The 24798-nt window shown below is 45.5% G+C and overlaps 1 protein-coding gene across 1 annotated transcript in view; it reads right to left on the reverse strand.

The window, feature by feature from the left end:
- Positions 1–24798, reverse strand: part of LOC144686962 (dynein regulatory complex protein 11-like) — a 378502-nt gene that overhangs the window by 83976 nt on the left and 269728 nt on the right. The window contains exon 13 of the mRNA XM_078552808.1: positions 3458–3657. Within this exon, the coding sequence (XP_078408934.1) occupies positions 3458–3657 (200 nt within the window). The remainder of the gene's footprint in view (positions 1–3457; positions 3658–24798) is intronic.

The following is a 24798-nucleotide window of genomic DNA, read 5'->3' on the forward strand; positions in this document are numbered from 1 at the left end:
TATCAATTAAAATAATTAACAGAGCTGCCTGTCCAACCTTAAGGTTGGCGGGCAGGCGAAGAGCCTAGGCGGCCTTCACATTTTTCATGGAACCTCATCCACAGGCGGGATGAGATTTCATGAATGATTTTAAATTTTCTCAAAAATTTTTATTGAAATTAATGCACATGTCCCAGCTTATGTGACAGTTTCACATGAGGGGACATGTCATAAAAATTTTTTCAACACTTTATTGAACTGGTAAAACTTAAAACTAACAGAGGTGCCTCAGGGAGATTTCTGCGCTCTTTCGCGTGCATGTGCGAAAGAGCGCACTCCCAGCTCAGGGAACACTCCCCTGCCTGCACAGGGCATGCTCAGCGCTTCCGGATGCGCGTCACACTGGGCGGGCCTTAATTGGCCCACACATGTAAAATGGCAGTGCGGACCCAATCGGGGGCGCCGATCGGGTTCGCGCCCGCCCCTGCACAACGCCGCCCCCCAAAAATGGGGGAAAATTCTACCCTATATTCCTGATTTTGTATAGTAAAGTTTACTTTTGTTTGTTCAAAACCAAAATCTTGTGGCTTTATTCGATTAGCAAATGCCTTGAAGCTCAATCTTTATCTACTACTAAACAAAATGTTATTGGTCCCTACCTGGATTTTACCAAAAACTTGGAGGTATGGTCTAGAATCATAAGACAGGAAACACAAAGTGGTAAAAAGTTGTTTTTTGGACTGGAGGAAGGTGTTTCGCAGGTGTCTATACTGGGCCACTGCTTTTCTTGATTATATTAATGACTTAGACTTGGGTGTATGGCCACCCTTTTCAAAATTTGCAGATAACACAAGACTTGGAAATATTGACCCAGATCTTCTGGTCATAGAAAAGTTACAGCGCAGAAGGAGGCCATTCGGCCCATCTTGTCCATGCCAGCCCAAGGACACCCAGGTGCCCTTTCTAATCCCACCTTCCTGCACCCGGCCCATAGCCCTGCAGCTTACAGCACTTAAGGTGCAGATCCAGGTACTTTTTAAAACAGTTTAGAGTTTCTGCCTCTACCACCAACTTGGGCAGCGAATTCCAGACACCAACTACCCTCTGCGTAAAACAATTCTTCCTCATGTCCCCCCTACACCTTCTGCCACTTATCTTGAATCTATGTCCCCTGGTTCTAGAATTCTCCACCAAGGGAAACAATTTTATCCTGTCCACTCTATCTATTCCCCTCATAATTTTGTACACCTCAATCAAGTCACCTCTCAGCCTTCTTTGTTCTAAGGAAAATAACCCCAACCTATCCAATCTCTCCTCGTAGCTACACTTTTCTAACCCTGGCAACATTCTTGGTCAGTATTAGATTGGGTGTGAACACTGTTGATCCTATGTTAAACTGCGGCCTTACTTTTTTTTTACGCTGCAGCAGTTAGGACCTACTTGTCCTGGCTACAGATTGGATTCATCAGGGAGATGAGTCGAGAGGCCGAGTGGCAAAACACAACTGCAGTGAAGCCACACCTCCTTTGTCACCTTGAACTGATGACTTGCCCCTTGAGGTGTGTCTTCAGTTCATTAAATTTCAGCATTTTTTAAAGTCCATGTCATATATTTTTAATTCTAGGGTCAAACCCCACACCTCTGAAATTCTTCACCCCTCTCCTGACATTTCTCACCCACACTACTCAACCCCCTCCTGGTGCTGCTTACCCAGTCATACACTGCTCACACACCTCAACACTGCTCACACCCCCAACATTGCTCACACTCCCTGACACTGCTCACACCCCCGACACTGCTCAAATCCCCTGACACTACTCATGCCTTTCCAGCACTGCTCACACCCTCCCGACACTGCTCATGCCCTCCCGACACTGATGACCCCCACCCCCTACACTGCTCACACCTACTCCTGACACTACTTACCTCACCAACACTGCTCAACCTCTCCTACACACTTGGCATTGCTCACCCTTCCACACTGCTCATCCACCTCTGCACCTCTGACATTGCTCATCACCTTCCCCATTGCTCCCCACCCACCCACACCCCGGACAATGCTGATTCTGCTTCACCACTGGCCAGGTATTTTGGATCATGAGTGGGGGATGTGGTGAGCACTGTCAATGGGAGAAAGGGGGATGGCGGTGAGCCGTATGGGGGCATATATTGATTTTTTTTTTAGCAATGTTAACTCTTTCCTCTGGGGAAACTGTCTTTTGGGATGGTAACCATCAGAGCTGCTTTAATATTTGCAGAGAATATTTGCAGGGTTGGGGTGAAGGGGGGTCCACAAATGCGAGCAATGATCGTTGCGGTGGGAATTCTCTACCCAGAGGGTTGTGGATGCTCCATCGTTGAATACATTTAAGGCTGGATGTAGACAGGGAACTAAGGGAAATGGGGACAAAAACAAAATTACCTGGAAAAACTCAGCAGATCGAACAGCATCTGCGGAGAGGAATACAGTTAACGTTTCGAGTCCGTCTGACTCTTCATCAGAACTAAGGAAAAATAGAAATGAGATGAAATATAAGCTGGTTGAGGGGGGTGTGGGACAGGTAGAGCTAGATAGAGGGCCAGTGATAGGTAGAGGAAAAGAAGAGATTGCCAAAGATGTCATAGACAAAAGGACAAAGGGTCCAGTGGTGAAGCAGAATCAGCATTGTCCGGGGTGTGGGTGGGTGGGGAGCAATGGGGAAGGTGATGAGACAAAGTTGATGGTGGTGATTAGCTATGGAATGTGCTAATGTTTACATTAAGGGTAGAAAGCAGGACGAGCAAGTGACAGATAGCCCTAGTGGGGGTGGGATAGGGGGAAGGGATCGAAATGGGCTAAAAGGTGGAGATAAAACAACGAATGGAAATACATTTAAAAGTAATAGAAATAGGTGAGAAAAGAAAAATATATAAAAAATATATATATAAAAATATATAAATTATTGGAAAAAGGGGGATCGGAAAGGGGGTGGGGATGGAGGAGACAGTTCATGAGCTGAAGTTGTTGAACTCAATGTTAAGTCCGGAAGGCATACGGACTTGAAACGTTAACTGTATTCCTCTCCGCAGATGCTGTCAGACCTGCTGAGTTTTTCCAGCTATTTTTGTTTTTGTTTCAGATTTCCAGCATCCGCAGTATTTTGCTTTTATCAAAGGGAAATGGGGAACGGGTGGGAAAATGGAGCTGAAACCCAAGATCAGCCATGATCGAATCGAATGGCAGAGCAGGCTTGACAGACCATATGGTCTACTCCTGCTCCTATTTCTTGCGTTTTTGTGTATTGCTGGATGAATATTGGATCCAATGGATACTAAACATGGAGTAAATTACTTGAGGCCTTGGATCATAGGTCAGGCTCGGACAAAACCAGCCACACTGGACAAATGCAGGTGCACTGAAGTGGTTCAAAATTTACATTACGTATCCTTTATACGTTCAACACAATCCACTCATCCTAGTTGTACATCTTATAGTTACCTTAAATACCAAATGGATCATCATTTGGAGGCCAATCTTGCCTGGATATTTTCCTGCAGTGTTTTTTGGTGACAAATTGAAAAGGTTGGCTCCAGTTTCTGTACAGAGAGCATGAACCAGCATTTTCTTTCCAACTCCAGAGGGTCCTGCCAACAACAAAGACTTCACCAATGGAGCTTTCTCATGAACAGCCTGAGAACCTGCAAAAGGAACATGGGGACTCAATCAGGGATACCGAACTTCACAAAAATTCACTTCTGATTCAAGCCTAACTTTGATTCAACTATCGAATCCTGATATCTAAAACTACTTCTACTCAGTTTTATTGTAAAGAATTCCTTACCCAGGCATGACATTTAAACATAAAGAACTAGAAGGTGGAAGGGTGATCTAACTGAGGTATTGAAAACGATAACGGGATTTTATGGGGTAGATGCAGAGAATCTATTTCCTCTGATGGGGAAATCTGGAACAAGAGGGCACCATCTTCAAATTAGAGTTAGGCCATTCAAGAACGAAATCAGAAAGCAGAAACACATTGGATGGTGAAATCTGGAATTTACTTCCCTAATAGGTTGTGGATGCCTCGGAAACTCGACTTTTAAGGACTCAAATTGAGATTTTTGTTCGGTTAGGGCATCAAGGAGGATGGATGGAAGGTGGGTAAATGGATTCAAGGTATAGGTCAGCCATGATCTGATTGAATGGCAGGATCAGCCTTGAGGGCCTGACTGGTCTACTCCTGTTCCTAGTTTATAAAAGAGCAATGCGAACAAATACAAGGTACTAATGAATTTATTCAAAACAGCAGTAATGCCACAGTTTGTGTAGTTTGAATGCCTTATTATAGAAAGGGATGTTAAAACCATTAAAGCAGATAGTGTACATTCACCAGGGTGATGTTAGGGATGGGAAACAAGTTCTGAGGGCAGGCTTGACCTACCTGGTCTAATTTCTCTAAAGAAAAGGTTGATCAGAGGTTTAGTAGAGGCTTTACAACATTTCTATGAAGAGTTTTGATAAAGCAAATAGCAAAAGATTACGTTCTCTGCTTTGGAAGTCAGTGAGAAGGATAATCAATTTAAAATTGTTCCTCAGACAGTGAGGAGAGGGGTTGGGAGAAATTGGGTTATTAAAACTTGAAATGTTTTTTCAAGCGGAAGTGATTGTGACAGAAACTGTTGCATATTTTAGAGGAAAATTGGATAAATATTTGAAACTGATGCTTCAAGGCTATGGGGAGAAAGCAGGGCAATGGAGTTAGTTTTGGATTGCTCTATCAAAGAGTTGGTGAGTTGAACGGTCTCCTCTGTGCTGTATACATATATATAGTTCCATATTTTTTCATTCGGTTATAGAGTCAATAAAAGATGGTATATTATTTCTTACCCTATAAAATTGTGTTTGGCACTATTCTACCTGCACCATGACCAACGATATTAATAATAATTAATAATATTAATATTATTTTGCTAGTAAAAGGCATTAAAGCTTCCCCAAGGTCCCGAGGTTCATCACTGGTCTGTGCAATTTCAGCCAAGCTACAGCAGGGGTATTATACATTTGGCTTCAGCATCTCTGGGAAGAATAGGGAAGGGGAAGGGAAATAGGAAGGGAAACAATCAGCCAGAGCTCTCACTTTTTAAAAAAATTGTTCTCGGGATGTCAGTGTCACTGGCAAGGACAACATTTATTGCCCATCCTTAATTGTTCTTGTAAAGGTGGTGATGAAGGCCTTCTTGAACCACTGCAGTCCATGGATGTATTACACCCACAGTGCTGTTAGAGGGAGTTCTAGAATTTTGGCACAATGACAATGAAGGAATGATGATATAGTCCCACGTCAGGATTACTTGTGACTTGAAGGGGAACTTGCAGGTGGCGGTGTTCCCAAGCATCTGTTGCCCATGTTTTTCTAGGTCATGGGCTTGGAAGGTGCTGTCGAAGGAACCTTGGCAAGTTGCTGCAATGCATCTTGTAGATGGTACACACTGCAGCCATGTGCATCAGTGGTGCAGGGAATGAATGCTTAGGGTGGTGGATAGGGTGCCAATCAAGTGCACAGCTTTGGAGGGTGGTGTCGAACTTGCTGAGTATTGTTGGTCCTGGGCTCATTAAGGCAAGTGGAGAGTGATCAGTCACAGTCCTGACATGGCCTTTTACATGGCGGACTCAGGCTTAAAGGAGTCAAGGGTGAGTTACTTGCCTCAGAATTTCCAGCCTCTCACCTGCTCTTGTATTAATTGTATTTATGTGGCTGGCCCAGTTAAGTTTATGATCAATGGTAACCCCCAGGATGTTGATGGTGGAGGACAGCAATTGTTGACAACAAGGCTGTTCAATGTCAAGGGGAAATGGTTAGATTGTCTCTTGTTGGGTTCATTATTCATCCTCTGACACTTGTGTGGCATGAATGTTACTCTCCACTTACCAACCCCAGCTTCAATGTTGTCCAAGCCATGCTGTACACAAGCATGGGCTGCTTCAGTATCTGAGGAATTGCAAATTTTACTGAACATTGTGCAATTATCAGTGAGCATCTCCACTTCTGCCCTAATGTCGGAAGAAGATCAGTGATGAACTAGCTGAAGGTGATTGGGCCTAGGGCACCACCCTGAGAAAATCCTGCATCGATGTCCTGGGGCTGAGATGATTGACCTCCAACAACCACAACCATCTTCTTTTGTGTTAGGTATAACTCCAACCAGTGGAGAGATATCACCTTGATTCCTATTAACTTTAATTTCGCTAGGGCTCCTTGATACTACACTTGGGCAAATGCAGCCTTGATATCAAGGGCAGTCACTCCATCCAACATCTGGAATTCAGTTCTTTTCTCCATGGTTAGACTAAGGCTGAGTGGCCCTGGCAGAACCCAAACTAAACATTAGTGCAGGTTATTCTGAGCAAGTGCCGCTTGATAGCACTGTGGATGACACCTTTCATCACTTTGCTGATGATTGACAGTAGACTGATGGGGAGATAATTGGCTGGATTAGATTTTTCCTGTTTTTTGAGGACAGGACATACCTGGGCAATTTTCCATATTGTCTGGTAGATGTCGTTGTTGTAACTGCACTGAAACAGTTTGGTTAGGGGTGCCACTAGGTCTGGAGTCTCTAGTACTGTAGCAGGACTTTGTCAGAGCCCACAGCCCTTGCTGCATCCGGTGCCTTCAGCCGTTTCTTGATCCCATTCGGAGTGGATCAAGTTGGCTGAAGAAAGGAGGCTGAGATGGATTATCCACTCAGCATTTCAGGGAAATTCTAACATATGATTAATGCTGGGGAGTGCATATGTGTGAATGTTGGGCAAGAACAAATTTGAACTTGCCTGTAATGCTTCCCAAGGTCAGTGACACCACTCGTAAGGAAGAATTTAATAGGTGGCAGGTGAGGGGGAGTCACTCTCGTTCTGGTGGGGTGATCCTGCAGCCATTCAAAGCTCTAAAGGGCATGAGTTGGCTGGTGGTGGGCCTCCCGCCCCTATCTAGGAAGGAAGTCCCGCCTCTAAGAGCTGCCCAGCAATGCTACCAGGAGCAGCGGCTCCTGAACCACAAAAAAAAGAGCCAGGAGTCTGATGAAAGGTAGTTTTGAGTGACTCATGTGAGACCAGGATAGAAGGCCACAGAAAGGGGGGAGTGGGGGCTGGGGGAACCTGGGTGCAAAGTTAGAGGAGAGGGGTCACTGGAGTGGCAGACCTTGTTGGGGCGGGGGTAAAGGGGCACTCGAATGGAAGAGCACCCCGAAGGATGCACACTCTCACTTTCCCACCTGAGGCTCAATTTGGGTGAGAAAAATGGACCAATCTTGGCCTCGCCCGTCACCCATAAAATTGCTACCAGGTCCTCTATTTATGAAGCTCAAGATCCCATATGCTTTGCTAACTACTCTCTCAATGTATCCTGCCTCCAAGGATCAGTGCACATGAGCCCCATGGTCCCTCTGTCCTTGCTCTTTCGAACAGTGCCACCATTTGCCAAAAATGCACCACCTCACACTTCTCTGTATTAGATTCCACCTGCACTTGTCTGCCCATTCTGCCATTCTATTTATGTCCTGTTGTAGTTGATTTGTATCATCCCCACTGTTTGTCATACCTCAAAGTTTGGTTTCATCGGCAGATTTTAAAATTTTGTTCTGTACTGATATCCCTTATTTAGCACACCTAATGTGTTCCTATAAAAATGATGCGCTTAACAAAAATGTGCTGAATGAAAATCATTTTCCCCTAAAAAAGCATGTAATAAGGATGGGTTACATTCCTGACCTGTAATTTTTACAATAAAAACTTATTGCTTGCCTTGAATATTATTGACCCAAAAATCCCCTTTCTAATTATTATTACTAATACTCTTACTACTTTCTGCTTACCTCCCACTCACCATTTCCCGCTTGTTGCTTTCCACCTCCCACCTGTCACTTCCTACTACCCGGTTGCTGCCCCTCTCCCAGCCTCCTCAGTCCCCCGTGCTTTCCGTTTCCCTCTGCTGACCGCTGGCTCATTCCTCCTGCTTGCTGTCTCCTTCTCCCAGCCCCCTCTCTCCAAGTTCGCCAGTCCTCTCACTGCCTTGCACACCATGACATTGCCAAGTGGTTTCCGTGTGGTGGCCACTGTGGCTCGAGAACACCAGACATTTCACTGCCATGATTCATGACATCGAAAGAATTCCTTCAGCATTGGCCTGGTCGCCAGGATAAACCCAGCAAGCTGATCTGCTGAGTGGTAAAGGTGGGGCCCAACTGTGGCTTTATACCTGGACACCAATTAAAATACCAGTAACAAAATGCTTTTTCGGCTTCTGATATACTTTGGCATCGAGCAGAGAACTCTTGTTGTGGCCTACAGGAACTAGCATTATTCCAACAAAATTTTGAAAGAGACATGATGAGGGGCAGATCTCAGGGAACTTACCTTTAGAATTAGGTTCTCCTTTAACTGCCAAGCGCCATTGCTGGTTTAACTGATATCTGCATTGCCTAATGTGATACTGAACCATAGAACCACACATCTCCTATGGTGATTCACATGATAAGAAGATCCCAGGGCTGTTTATGGGTGACAATCCATCTCTCTGGTCAGCACCATTTTTCTCTCAGACCCTCCTCCTCTTTCCCCATAGTGGTGTAGGCCTCAGATGCTGCAGCAGGGTCAGGAACTGAGGTCTCTAGACATTAAAATACTGGGCATAAAGGCGCCTGGTAACGGACAGGGGACAGAAGAGCTGAAAACCGAAATGTCTGGCATAAAACTGGATGAATGGCCACACTTGAACTCACTCGAAATCTGACGGATCTCATATAATATTCACACCGGTTTGTTTTCAGAGTTACTCAAAGCTGTGTCTTTTCATTTCCCAGTCTTCAACTTGGAGGAGATGAAATTCAAAACAAGTTGAAAATCTTTGGTAAATTGTGACTCGTTATGACTTTTGGGGTATAAACAATTAAAAGCCATTGAGGTAGGATCATAAATCACAGTCTACTTCTCCTTTAACGATGGATTAAGGTTTCAACACAAAATTTAAAAATTGTTACAAAAATATATTGTATATAAATCAGCTTCTAAAACTCATATGTTACTGAGAAGCATCAATAAAGCTTTCACAGCCTCTAAAGCTGACAATTTAAACAACGGGCAATAAAAACCAGCCTGAATAAACACTTAGCATTCTGGCCACAATTTCTGGGCAATCAGGGTCAAAAACTCCTTTGTCGAGATCTTGGCAACTTAATTAGTTTTGCAGCTGCTGGTGACTGTTGTATAAGGGCCTGGCACATAATAGGAATAATGTTGGACTGAGTAAAGTACCGCCCACACAGTGATGTAAGACAGCACCTGACCTGCACACAGGGTCTGTCTGGTTTTGAATTTTGTCCTCAAGCCTTGGAGTGGACTTGAACCCGGAACTTTGAGATTCAGAGGTCAGAGTGCTACCAACTTAGCCACAGTTGGCGTGAAACACAACCAGTGGTTTGGACAGAGCTATGTGTACCAGCGAGCAAGGAGACAAACTCCTAGCTTGAACCCTTTATTGTATATTTGTACATTGTTCTTGCAGTTAATAAATGCATAAAGTTAACCTACTTATGTCTATGAAGATTTCTTCAGAACTACCAAACTGTAGCTAAGACCCCTACAACAGTGACTTCAGGTACTGACTGCTGGAATATATGGTGTTAGTGGAAGGCCACTATAGGTGTATCTTGGGTGTCCATCTGGTCCTGGATGCTGAAAAAGGCATTCTTACTGTCCAAATTCAGGCCCAGGGAGGTATATATTAACACTATAGGGGATGAAACAATCAATTCCAGCTCCTGGTAGTCTTCTTCATAAGTGGTTACATTAAACTGTAAATGTATTTTTAATCACATTTAGGTTTTTGCAGGCTTGTATCCAAATCTACTGTGGAAGATGCCAGTGTACCTCTTATTGGGCAGGGAGTACACCGATGGACATAATTTGGAGATCATGGCCCAAGGATTTTCAGGCCAATATCCTTAAAGGAGGCTGGAAAGTAATTGAGATAATCAAGTTAATTTATGGTGTTAATCTCTAGGTCCCATAAAGAAACATAGACAATAGGAGCAGGGGTAGGTCATTTGGCCCTTCAAGCCTGCTCCGCTTTTCAATACGATCATGGCTGATCCTCTATCTCAACGCCATACTCCCGTTCTCTCCCCATACCCTTTGATGCCTTTAGAGTCTAGAAATCTATTTCCTTCTTAAATGTATTCAGTGACTTGGCCTCCACAGTCTTCTGTAGTAGAGAATTCCATAGGTTCACCACCCTCTGAGTGAAGAAGTTTCTCCTTATCTCAGTCCTAAATGGCCTACTCCATATCCTGAGGCTGTGACTCCTTGTTCTAGAAGCCCCAGCCAGAGGAAACATCATCTCTGCATCCCTGTCAGAATTTTATACGTTTCAATGAGATCCCCTCTCATTCTTCTAAACTCCAGTGAATACATGCCTCTCCTCATACAACAATCCTGCCATCCTAGGAATCAGTCTGGTGAACCTTCGCTGTACTCCTTCTATGACAAGTATATCCTTTCTTAGGTAAGGAGACCAGAACTGCACACAATACTCCAGGTGTGGTCTCACCAAGGCCCTGTTCGGCTACAGTAAGACACATCCTTGCTCCTGCACTCAAGTCCTCTCGCAATGAAGGCCAACAAATCATTTGCCTTCTTAACTGCTTGCTGCATCTGCATACTTGCTTTTAGTGATGGTGTACAAGGGCATCCAGGTCCCTTTGTACATCAACATTTCCCAATCTATCATCATTTAAATAATACTCTGCCATTCTGTTTTTCCTACTAAAGTGGATAACTTCACACTTATCCATGTTATACTGCCATGTTTTTGCCCACTCGCTCAACCAGTCTAAATTGTCTCGAAGGCTCTTAACACCCTCACATTCCCACCAAGTTTTGTGTCGTCAGCAAACTTGGAAATATTACATTTGGTTCCCTCATCCAAATCATTGATATATATTGTGAATAGCTGGGGCCCAAGTGCTGATCCCTACGTTACCCCACTAGTCACCACCTTCCACTCCGAAAAAGGTCAATTTATTCCTACTCCCTTTTTCCTGTCTGCTAACCAATTCTTGATCCATGCCAATATATTACCCCAAATCCATGTGCTTTAATTTTATACACTAACCTGTTATGTGGGACTTTATCAAAAGCTTTCTGAAAATCCAAATACACCATATTCTCTGGTTCTCCCTTATCTATTCTTTTAGTTATGCCCTCAAAAAACCACAAAAGATTTGTCAAAATGGTTTTCCTTTCATAAATCCAATGCATAACTACCAGAACTAGATGGTGAGGTAGGCATGGGGAATGGATACCAGGTATAGCAGAAGTTCTTAAAGTATTGCTGTGCACACTTAATGGAAGTTGCATTGAAGGACACTAAATCAGGAATTGTACTGTTAAGCAATGGAGGTCTGCATACAGAGGAGTAAGACTTGCCTTATTTGAGGATGGCACTGTCAAGGTGCACAGCAAATAAAGATTGGTTTCATAGTTGAGGGGCTCCCTTCCACCAAAAGTAATGTCAGAAATTCCTGAGATAGAGCTTCTCCAAGCAGGTTCATAAATCTATAACTCATAGGACAAATGAAAAAGAATTTCTCAGGCCTTCAGTATGTGCCCATTCAAAGTATTTAGCCAAAGGATACATGACATAATGCAATTATTCTGAAGGTAATGTGCAATATTCCCCATAAGCAGGCAACAGGAAAGGCCCTGCACAGGTTGCCCCCTTTAAATTGCCACACGTGTGGAATCATACAAAAACAAACTCTAAATTTTGTGACCCAAAGCAAAATGCAATAAAATATTCGCATGTTGCTTGTTTGTGAACTCATGCAAGGTGGTCTGTCAGTCAGGCATTTGGGTGCTCCTCCAAATTTCAATAGCTGTACATTTTGTATCTGTTTACAGGAAGGTGCCAACTCAGGTCCCTGACTCTCTTTGAGAAAATTGTTCTCCACATCATGGAGCTGGCTGCCATGTTCTCACCAGGAGTACCATCGAGCAGGCAATTGGCATTTTAAAGATGTGCGTCAGGTACTCCGATCACTCAGGTGAAGCTCTGCAATATGCCTCAGCAAGTATACCCAGAGTAGGAATGGTGTGCTGCACGCTGCACAACATTGTGCACTGGAAGAGCATGCAAATCGATGGCGGCAATGCCATAGGCAGAGCTCCAGCCTCTGAGAAGGAGGAAGATGAGGAGGAGGAGGAAGCCCCTGTCATTCAGAAGATTCCAAACTGGATGAGTATGAGGAGACTGTCAATGGCAGAGCGGCTGGGAGGCGTGGCCACGTAGCCAGGGTTGACTCTGTGAGGGGATCATTGCTAGACAGGTCCTTGTGCAAAATAGATTCTCATAAGGTCCTCCGACATCACAATTGCCACTAGCCAGTCCCTAGTGACATACTTCCACCTAAAATATCTTGTACATTGACTCCACAATTACTCAAGGAATTGCCCATCCTCCACAACGGAGGGAATAAACATCAATGAGTTTAACTCAGTCACATTCATATGGTTGAAACCTCACCATCATAACCAAGAGCCTCATCATATTGCAAACACAAATTATAAGGAATCATTCATAACTTGGCCTTCTCACATGAACACCAAACTGTAAATGATGCCACCAAATTTTTTTTTAAAATTTACTCATTCTTGGGATATGGGCATCACTGGCTAGGCCAGCATTTTTTGCCCATCCCATTGCCATTGAGGGCATTTAAGAGTCAACCACATTGGCATGGAGCTGGAGTGACATGTAAGCCAGACCAGGTAAGGACAACAGATTTCCTTCCCTAAAGGACATTAGTGAACCAGATGGGTTTTTACAACAATCAACAATGGTTTCATGGTCATCACTAGACTCTTAATTCCAGATTTTTATTGAATTCAAATTCTACCATCTGCTGTGGTGGGGTCTGAACTTGGGTCCCCAGAGCATTGCCCTGGGTCTCTGGATTACCAGTCTAGTGACAATACCATTACACCACCGCCTCCCCAAATTGTCAAACCATGCCCAGAATGCTGTGAGTGACACAACGTCAGACTTCAAATCCTATACATGCTGATAGGATTGTATGTTGTAGCATACATACAGATAAGACATCTCATGCATGAGGAGCCCATAACTGTGCAGCAAGAGCTCTTTGAAAAAACTTGGCATCAACCATTCTGGCCAATAGTTCAGTTTCTTACGTGGGTGCCACATGCAACATTCTGGCTTCCAATGTTCCCCTGCTTAATGCACAAAGCACATCCTGTGACAACTGGAATGCAAATACAGCCAAAGTAGTGGGCACAGTGGATGACCAATATTACTTGCCCGATACCTCTTGAGCTGCGAAGCCTACACCTAGGCCAATGTGTAACATTGCAGTGCAGATGAATGCCTTGCACCCAACACTCATGCTTGAGATGCACCTGCTGTCCAGCATGTGATTATGGAGTCTGATCATTGAGCCTCCCCTAAAATCAAGCTTGGATAGACAATGAAAGATACAAGGAGCATCTCAGTGCTTGAGATTTGAACTCTGGAATCTTATGTGATACAGCAGAGAAGGAAGAAGCCTCTAAAGCATCACAATCAACCAATAACCTTGATCCTCATGACAACCCGTCATTATTGCTGGCAAGAACTAACTTCATAATTTTACTATTCCTTTTGAGTTCTCTAGTGTATAAACACACACTGAGTCATTTACAAGTGCAAGTAAAGATGTTAAAAAAGTGCTCAAATGTGCCATATAAGATGTGAAAAGAGTGACCACGGTGAACTCATTAGTGTTTAAGGAGAGACGGTGCCCTTTGCTCTTGCACACTTCTACGAAGTGCCCCCTCCCCCCACCCTTGCCGGTTGCCCCAAAGGAGGTGGAGGCAGGCTACTCACTTCTCTGTCTAAACAGCAATGAGAAGCATGGTATCCAGCCTTGTCATACAAGCACCTGTTGGGGACTTCCTTCAGACTGCGGCCTCTGCATCTTTGCATGGGCAGCCATGGTCACTGGCACTTGTGCAGCAGATGAGGGCTCTGGCAGAGGGGCCAGGGAGGTGGAGGAAGATGAAGGTGCTGAGGAGCTCTTGGTACCTTAACACTCCTCAGTGACCTTGACAGCCCTAGGTTGGCCTTCAGTTGGGGTTTATGGGTCTGGCTGCTGGTGCGCAGAGTCATCCATTCCAGCAACCGCTGTTCCAACAGTCCGGCTGTTCTGTTAAGGGCACTCCATGGATGTCAGTATTCATACACTAAGCAGGCTGTTCCAGGTTACTTAGGGAGGTTCGCACCCTTTCCTGGCTGCCCCTGCATCCATTCCAAGTGCTGCTACATGTGTCTCTCCATGAGATTGGCCAATCTCTCTTGATCAGAGTTCATGCAGTTGAGTACCCTGGACAATGTGGAGCTCATGACAGTGATGGAGTCCTCCACTCATAGTCCTGAAGCTCTCATTGCCTCAGGGAACTCTCTGCATATCCACGAATCAGCTGCTGATTATCTAAACACTGTACCCCAGAAGGTGACTCCTGAGGCTCCATGTTCCTGCCCCTGCATCATTGTGGCATTACTCCCTCCTCTGAGGAGCACTGTGCAGAAATGCTCTGACGCTGACAACTCCTCCTGCACTCTGGTACGGTGGTATTCACCCTGAGCCACTGATTTTACATGTGTGCTACATTCCTCCGAAGTGCTTGTATCTGAGTTGGCGGTGTGTGGGCTAGTATGATGTGAGCTGTTTTCTCGGACATTTCTTCCTCCTCTTGATGCCCAAAAGGGTGGGAGAGGAGTGCTGGTAGAGGTGAGGGAGCAGAGCTGGGACCTGGTTGAGACAAAAAAAGAGTTATTTAGGTATAGCCTTTCTCATTGTGAAACCACTGTCTGATGCATTAACCATGTTTGCGCTGCCCTCATGATGCAACCCCATTATTGCACTCCCTCTCATGCCAACGTTCCATTATGCTCAGTGAACTGACATTGCCATTATGTGCCAAGGTGATTTCAACTCCACCTTTATCACCTGCTACCAGCGATTGACCATCACCAACATACAGCTATTCAGGCACCCTGGCAATCTCTGTGGCCATCTGTTCAACAGCCAGGCTGACCCACCCCCAGTCTGGTCCCTCTCCATGGTGTTCTTCACCCTTTTCGACTGCAACAACATGAATTTATGTTAGCCTGACATATAGTGCATGGAGGGTATTGCTGTTCACCGTGTCTGTGCATCACAGTGCTCATTCACACGTGTAATTCACATTCACGTGTATTCTGTGCACATCTACTGAGTTGCGAATACATACAAGCCTCAATGAACATGGAGCCTCAGGGACCTTTTGGGGTACAATGTGGAAGCAGAGGCATGTGCCATGTCTTGCAGCTTAGCTGCAGCATGCAAATATAATTCTTCCCTTGGAGCTCTGTGTAGATGATCCAAACGACTCACCTTCTGGAATGCAGCAGGTCATTGAACATTTTCTTGCACTGAACCCATTAGCGCTGATGGTCTCCTCCATCTTCTGTGGCTCTGTTCACCACAGCCTCAGTCTGAATCCATGCCTTCTTGGTTGCTGCAGGGGCATCAAAGTGGCCAGCAGCGTAGAGGTCCAATCTCCTCTTCTGAACATCTTCCACCAAAACTTGAAGGCCCTGGTCAGAAAAAAGTGGGGAGCTGGGCCCATCTCATCCACCCCAGGTCTCCTTTATGTGACATTCTATGAATTAAAATGTAGGGCAAAAAGGGTCGTGAGTCATTCAGATTACAATGCTCTCATTCACTTTTGTGTGCTTACATGCACCATTTTCACCATATCATTAATGTTTGATGGTTTGATGCAGAAAATGGCTCTGCACAAATGCATGGTGCCATGTATGTTGCGGCTGTGACTCTAAGGTAGCATGATGTACTCTGCGACCACTGACAGTCTACTGGTTTCCTCCATCTTAGTCACACTGTTATGCCATGACAGTGTGCAGCTGTGAGGGACCTGGTCAAGGATCAGCAGTGTGGGAACATCTATCAGGATGGCAAGAGGGCAAGTGAATAGGACAATAATATGGCATTGTTCATCATTCATCCACCCACTGAATCATAGCAGCTGACTACATGACTGCACAATACCTGTACCAGGTAGTAGTGGCAAGAAAATTCCATCATGTCTGTGCTGGTCAAAACGAGATAAAAGATACTAGCCATCTGTCACTTGCTCGTCCTGCTTTCTACCCTTAATGTCACCATTAGCACATTCCTTAGATAATATCACCACCATCAACACCCCTTTGTCCTTTTGTCTATGACATCTTTGGCAATCTCTTCCTTGCCTCCACCTATCACTGGCCCTCTATCCAGCTCTACCTGTCCCACCCCCCTCAACCAGTTTATATTTCACCTCATTTGTATATTTCCTTAATTCTGATGAAGAGTCAGACGGACTCGAAACGTTAACTGTATTCCTCTCCGCAGATGCTGTCAGACCTGCTGAGCTTTTCCAGCTATTTTTGTTTTTGTTTCAGATTTCCAGCATCCACAGTATTTTGCTTTTATAAAAGATACTAGCCGCTCATTTTAATCCCACTTTCCAGCACCTAGTCTGTAGCCTTGCAGGTTTCAGCACTTCAGATGCAGATCCAGGTACCTTTTAAGTGAGTTGAGCATTTCAACTTCAACCACCAACTTAGGCAGTGAATTCCAGATTCCCACCACCCTCTGGGTGAAAATGTTTTTTCTCATGTACCCTCTAAGCCTTCTACCAATCACCTTAAATCTATTCCCCCTGGTAATTGACCCCTCAGCTAGGGGAAACAAGTCTTTCCTGTCTACTCTATATAGGCCCCTCAAAATTTTATACACCTCAATTAGATCACCCCTTAGCCTCCTCTGTTTTAAGGAAAACAACCCTAGCCTATCCAATCTCTCCTCAAGACAATGACATCCCTTCCGTGGCACAGGGACTTAACCGATGACAGCATACTGCTCAAATGGGTCTTTAAGTGGGCCTGAAATTCATCCTTGCCTGAGTCACCCAATTCGTGCTGTGCCCGCCTCCAGCCCCTTACTACTTCTGGGGTCACACATCCTGACTCCTTATCAAGCTCGCACCCCCAGAAAAGGAAGTTCAAGTAGCCATTTTCAAAGGTCGGGTTTGCGGATCCAAGAATTCTTCAGTCTCTGCGCACCCGACCCGGGAGTAAAAATCTGAGCCACAATTTTAGTTACTCCTCTTCTGTTTCTTTAGGATCTTCCACGATGCCCCAGTGATGAAGTGCTAAAGAACAACCTTGTGCTTCATAGGCCTGGCAATTCCTTACAGAATCTAGGTCAAATATATCTGACATAGGAATTTTTCCAGACAGGATGAAGAGGAAACTCTGGGGAATCACTGAGCAAGAGTAAGGAGGTGTTAGTGCAATTGTCAGCATAGGAACAGAAAGTAACTGAGTTCTTTCTCAGCTATTTAGCTACAGGTAGGCGTCTTACAGGATCTGCATATACAGGAAGGCTTTATCTGTGACTATACCTTGGCTGGAGTGAAGGTCTTGAGAAGCAGGGTATTTTCAGTAAGCTGTGAGGCTTCTTATAGTTGAATTGCCAGGAGGCTCATTTTCAGATGAACTTGAAGTTGGAACAGGTTGAGGGAGAGTCCTCCTCCTACATTCAAGGTATAGTTATTTATTACCTAGCACAATCATACCTAGCACAAAGGAGATGGTTGCGGTTGATGGAGATCAAGTTCCAGGACATCACTGCAGGAGTTCCTCAGGGTAGTGTCCTAGGCCCAACCATCTTCAGTTGCTTCATCAATGACCTTCTTTCCATCATAAGGTCAGAAGTGGGGATGTTCACTGATGATTGCACAATGTTCAGCATCATTCGCGACTCCTCAGATACTTAAGCAGTCCATGTCCGAATGCAGCAAGACCAGGGCAATATCCAGGCTTGGGCTGACAAGTGGCAAGTAACATTCGCGCCACACACGTGCCAGGCAATGACCATCTCCAAAAAGAGAGAATCTAACCATCGCCCCATGACATTCAATGGTATTACCATCGCTGAATCCTCCACTATCAACATCCTGGGGGTTACCATTGAACAGAAATTGAATTGGATTAGTCATATAAATACTGTGGCTGCAAGAGCAGGTCAGAAGCTAGGAATCCTGTGGCAAGTAACTCACCTCCTGACTCCCCAAAGCCTGTCCACCATCTATAAGGCACAAGTCAGGAATGTGATGGAATACTCTCCACTTGCCTGGATGAGTGCAGCTCCAACAACACTCAAGAAGCTTGATACCATCCAGAATAAAGCAACCTGTTGATTGCCACCCATCCACAAACATTCACTCCTTCCACCACCGATGCACAGTGGCAGCAGTGTGTACCATCTACAAGGTGCACTGCAGGAACTCACCAAGCCTCCTTTAACAGCACCTTCCAAAGCCATAACCACTACCATCTAGAAGGACAAGGGCAGCAGACACATGGGAACAGCACCACCTGGAAGTTCCCCTCCAAGCCACTCACCATCCTGACTTGGAAATATATCGTTGTTCCTTCATTGTCGCTGGGTCAAAATCCTGGAACTCCCTTCTTAGCAGCACTGTGAGTGTACGTACGCCACATGGACAGCAGCGGTTCAAGAAGGCAGCTCACCACCACCTTCTCAAGGGCAATTAGGGATGGGCAATAAATGCTGGCCTAGCCACATCCCATGAATGAATTTTTAAAAAACCCTTAGCTGCTTAATGGACTGAACTTGGTTCAATGGCTTTTCTGATGGTCTCTCTGATAGAACTCTATCTCTGCAGAGCTAATTCTTGCTGTTTTAAAAGCAGGCAACAAATATGGCTGTTTCACCCATGTGACCTTCTTACAAGTTCAGAGTCCTTTTTCCAAATGAGGTGGTGTGTTAGGTCGATAAACATCTTGCTTTTCACACCTTGAGAGTTTGAGACAGCCAAGGTCTTTGTGTTTAGATAAGGGGCGATCACAATACAATGAAAGATTGATGGGATCCACCTCACATTTGTCTTACACCCATTAAGTTTCAATGTCTCTTTTGTCCATTATGAAACATGGGGCAGAATATTGCCGTCAGCATGTTGGGGCGGGCCCCACATGCTGATGTGTAAAATGACGCGCGATGATGCCGGGCGTGTGTCTCAACATCATCACGTGTCATTTTGATATTGCATTTGGCAGGCGTGGGCCGGAGGCAGCTGCGCGCCCGCCGAAATGTCAATGGCCTATTAAGGCCATTAAGAAAGCAACTGATGTTATTAACAACGCTGCCCGTCCAACCTTAAGGTTGACGGGCAGGCTAGGAGCCCAAGCGGCCTTTGCGTTTTCCAGGAATCCTCATCTATGGGCGGGATGAGATTTCCCGAAGGTTTTATAAAATTAATAATTAGATTTTGCGAACTTCACAAACATGTCCCAGCTCATGTGACACTGGCACATGAAGGAACATGTTTAAATAATTTTCTATTTTATTATTTAAAAACTTTTATTATGTACTTAATCTCCCTGAGGCAGCTCCGCGCTGAGTGCTACCGGGCACGCGTTACGCTGGGTGGGCCTTAATTGGCCCGCCCGCATAAAATGGCAGCATGCAGCAATGGGCAGCGATCAGCTCTGCGCCTGCCCCCACCTGCTCCCACCCGACATAGCTAAGATTCTACCCATGGAAACAAGTTGTTTACAAACCCCATTGTCTGTAGGTTTTAGTCCATCCTTAACAATGAGGTGTGTGAATTTCGCAAGTGGCTGTGAGGTACCTTCAATCAAGTCTATACTTAATCAGGTATTGGGCACAGACTCTACTGTCTACAGTTCAATGGCCAAAAGTCACATGGTATGCGGCAGCCACCTTGACAGCTTTTGTGTTCATTTGCAATATCTCTGGGCATGACACAATCCTTTCCTGCCATGTATATCCACACATTTCTGGGGTATTATCCTTGTAAATCTCCTCTGCACCCTCTCCAGTGTCTCTATATCTTTTTTATAACGTGGCGACAACAACTACAGGCTGTACTCTAAGTGTGATATAAACAATATTCGAGGCAGGTTTAGCATAACTTCCTAACTTTTTAATTCTATCTCTCTCAAAAGTGACCTCTCTATCCTTCCTACCTAAATGTACAACTTTACATATATCTGTTTTGAACTTTATTTGTCAATAATGTTGCCCATTCTGCAATTTTATTAATGTCCCTCTTGGTAAAGCCCAGCGCCCATAATTTGGTGTCATTCACAAATTTAGAAATTGTATTTTTGAAAATAAAGTCCAAATTGTTAATGTATATTGTGAACAGCGGTGGTCTCAGCAGTGTGTTTTGTGGAACACTAATTCCCACTTTCTGCCACACTGAATAACTATCCTTTACTCAAATCTTAAAGCCAGCTAGCAAAGCATTCTGCCACTTGTCTCCTAACACTGCATTCATTCTCTGGCCTAATTAATTGGTCTATTATGGGGCATCCTATCAGAGGCCTTTTGAAAATCAAAATAAATTACATCAACTGGATTACCTCTGTCACCTCCTCAATAATTCAATAAGGTTGGACAGGAAATACTTTCCCTTTTGAAATACATACTGACTATACATTATTATAATTTTCATTTCTAGATGTTCTTCTTAACAATCCTTTTGTAGGGATTGCATTATTTTTCTTACCAGTGATGTTAAGATGACACTCTACAGTTCCCAAGGTATGTTATGGCCCCCTTCTTAAATACAGGAATTACAATAGCTATCCGCCAGTCTTCTGGCACTACACCTTTTGCTAGTGAATCATTAAGTATGTGTATTAATGCCTCTTACCTCATTGCTCAACGCCTCATTCAATGTCATGTCTATCTGTTCTATCTCCCTGGTAAATACATAAGCAAAATAATTATTTAATATTTCTGCCATCTCTTTGTCATTACCTATGATAGTATACTGTCTAACCCTTAATGTTCTATTCCTCTCACAGCCTTCCTTTTTTGTTGATGTGTATGTAAAATATTTTACAATTTTGTTTTATGTTCCTTGATAATTTGGCTTCATAGCTCCTCTTTGCCTTCCTGATTGTTTTGTTTCCCTCCTAATCTCTTTGTATGCTCTCTTATTGTACACTTCTCTGCTGTCAATGTACTTATAATGTATACTGCTTTTCTAACCCTCAATTGTTCCCTTGTGTGTAGATGTGAAAGATCCCTTAACATTTTTCATCTCTATCATATGGATTCTATTTTTGCCTTGCTGATAGCTGTGCCTCTTTTTTCTATTGCCAATATATTATCCCTAATAAATACTCCACTTCCTCTCTTTCCCTCTCTATTTATTCCAAATATGTTATACTCTGCAGTGCTTAATTCCCAATCCTGAGATTTCTGTAGCTATGTCTCAGTAATCCCTACTATGTTTGGTTCCTTCCAACGACTGATAACCTCCAGCTTCCCTGTTTTAATACGGGCAAGTGTGTGAATTCATTTTTAATATGATTTCCTCTCGCTTTATGTTTAAGCATATTTTTGGACTCCTATTCTTTAACACTGATTATTTCCTTGCCATGATGTCTGCCCTTACTTTATTCTTTCCTATGCTCTCCAGCCTTGTTTGGTTGCCATTTAGGCTGTTTACTTTTCTTGCAGATCCCTTCCCCTTACTTAGTTTAAAGCTTCTGCCACGTCCCTATTTACACTTTCTGTTAGGACCTGGGTTCCATCCTGGTTCAGGTAGAGACCATACCCACGGGGCAGAATTTTACGTATGACGTGCGGGTGGTGGACCCCACACATCAGCGCTTAAAATGTCACGTGCTGACATTGGGCGAGCGTCCCGACGTCAGCGTGTGCCATCGCGATATTTAGCTGGGCGGGTGCGCGATAAAGCGCGACGTGCATCTGCCATTAATTAAAGGCGTTGTTAAGGTCCTTAACTCGGCAATCGACGTTGATTTTGAGGCGCCCGTGTGATCTTTGGCTCGGTGCATGGGCACAACGGGCAGGCGGGTAAGTAACTTTTTAACAGAACTCATCCATGGGTGGGATACGTGGGCTCAGAGGGGTTGTTAATGTTTTATGTGAAGTATTTATTGTAGAAAATCTTTTAAACTTGCCTGTGTGATTGGTAGCAGTTCAGATCGATTTCCAACAGCCTTTTCTGTACCTTGAAGCTTCAGCTCAGCAGTTTGCAGACAGTAATCTTTATCGGGCCTGCAGCTTTCCGGAGGCCTCCATTTAGCCTGGGGGTATGGGTTCTGACATATCCACTGGAGGCAGCTCCTCTGAGGAGGAAGGGAGGGCTAGAATAAGGAGGAGGCTAGGAGTGGACAATCAGCCTCCAGGGAAGCCACCTTTGGGAGGCCAGGAGCAGGCACAAGGGGCGCAGGGCCAGGAGGTTGTCCAAGGTGGAAGGGGCCTCAGAAGACGCCACTATCCTGCTGCCAGGGTATACAGGCGGAAAAGCAGCTACCTCAATATGACTGCGGTGCAGTGCCAAAGGAGGCTCCGACTGTCAAGGGAAACAGTCAACTACATCTGTCAGATGATTGGCCCTGAAATATCTCCTAACTGTGTGGGCGGACACCCCATGCCAGCGGCTCTGAAAGTCACAGTTGTCCTCCACTTATATGCATCTGGCTCCTTCCAGGGCTCGGTGGGTGATCTTTGCGGTGTCTCCCAATCAGCTGTCCACACTTGTGTTAAGCAGGTTACAGACACTCTGTTCAGACGTGCATTGACTTTCAACCACTTCCGCTGCAACCAGGCAAGTCAGGCAGAGCGAGCCAGAGGCTCCGCTGCCATTGCAGGCTTCCCCCGCGTCCAGGGTGCAATAGACTGCACACATGTGGCCATCAAGGCGCCAGCAGGTGAGCCCGGTGCCTTCATCAACAGGAAAGGCTTCCACTCCATGAACGTACAGATAGTGTGTGATCACAGGATGCAGATTCTGCAAGTTTGTGCAAGGCACCCAGACAGCTCTCATGACACCTACATCCTCAGACACTTGCAGGTGCCGGGACTCTTCAGTCCCTCAGAAGGTGGCTCATGACGCCTCTCCGCCATCCAAGAACAGAAGCTGAGCAGCGCTACAATAGGAGCCACGGCACCACAAGGGCTGTGGTGGAGAGAGCCATCAGTCTTCTCAAGGTGCGCTTCCGATGCCTGGACTGCTCAGTACCCCCCAGATCGGGTCTCTGTGATAGTGGTAGCATGCTGCGCTCTGCACAATCTTGCGCTGGAAAGGGGGGACGCAGTTGACGATGAAGACCTTGATGCAGTGGATGCGGCTGCTCATGATGAATCCAACAGTGGCTCAGAGGATGAGGAAGCACAGGGCAATGATGAGGGGCAGCACGCTGACCCACAACTACACCAAGGAGGCAGGGACAGCCAGGACACTTTAATCCAATGAACCTTCAGCTAGCTCCACACACATGGATCTGCAGGACCAGCATTGCCTGGCGCTTCCACACGTGGCACTTAGGTGCTACATCTTCCACCTCATCAGCTGCAACTAAGGGTTTAGTACATAAACATCAATATCCACTCAAACACTCATGATATGTGTGTGAAACAGACAAATGCAGCACCAAGGAAACACCCTCAGCCATGGTCACAAATGTGGACTTTATAGCCACCAAAAACATAAACAAATGTCGCTCTGACGTTGAGAATCAAAAATTCCCTAACCTAGGGCCAACACAAAATCACCAGTGACAAACCCGTGGAGTGCCTAATGTGCTTTATGCTTACGTTTGCGAATGCTACGTCTTGGTGCCGCCCCATCGCTCGGAGTGGCTTGTGAGACGGCCTACTGACTCTGCTGTTCTGTTGGCCTCGATGACCTTGGCGGACGTCCTCTGGCCCGTGGAGCCTGTGCTGGTCCCGCCTGGGAGGGGGTGGCCAGTTCCAGAACTGGCACCTCCCCAGTTGTCGCAGCCTCAACGGATGCAATGGTCACTGGCAGAGGGGTGGAGGAGCTGCTGCCCTCATCCAGAGCGCCCTGAGAGGAGCTCGCAGAGACGACAGGCAGCTGCTGCGCCGATGTGAGGTTACATTGGTTGCTTACCGCAGATGGATGGGCACTGAGCTGGGACACTTGGTGCCCAGAACATCTCCTACATTGTCAATGACCACCTGTGGCCATTAGCGCTGTGAGGGCTTGCAGGTCAGAGCGTAACCCAATCATATGATTATCAATCTGTTGGAAGCCCCTCTCCATGAGAGTCGCCAATCTCTCAATGGAGGAAGCCTGAAGCTCTTTTCTGAGGCTCATGCCATCACTGACACTCTGCCTGGATTCCTCCACCACAGAGACCAAGTGAATCACACCCTCATGCAACCCTACCAGATGCTCCCATGCACCCGGCCGCTTGTCCTGCAGCTGTTGCATGGCGGACATCTCCAGAGGCACATCATCACTGCCCCACTCAGCATGTGCCTGGTCCCCTGCAGTCCTCCGGCTGTTGGCGCCATCGGTACTCTCTGTCCGTGCCATCTCCTCCAGCGATTGTGAGGTGCCCTCTCCACTGTGCCCTGGGACACTAGCCGGTGTTATAATCCCCAACGATATGGTAGTCGCTGCGCTGGTGCCTGGCTCGCTGAAATGGTGTGATGCAAGTTGCAAGTGACGCCCCTCATGTGTGGAGGGGGGGCTCTGGACTTTGTGCTGGCTGCCATGCGGTGGTGATGCTGAAATTAACAACAAGGACAGTGCATCAGTTTGCATTCAGTCAGTAACACCATTAATCCCTTTCCCCCCCAGGCTCATAATGCGCTCAACCTTCAAGAACTTAAGGAGACCAACAT

The sequence above is a fragment of the Cetorhinus maximus genome, chromosome 11 (assembly GCF_964194155.1).
Source record: "Cetorhinus maximus chromosome 11, sCetMax3.hap1.1, whole genome shotgun sequence".
NCBI lineage: Eukaryota > Metazoa > Chordata > Chondrichthyes > Lamniformes > Cetorhinidae > Cetorhinus > Cetorhinus maximus.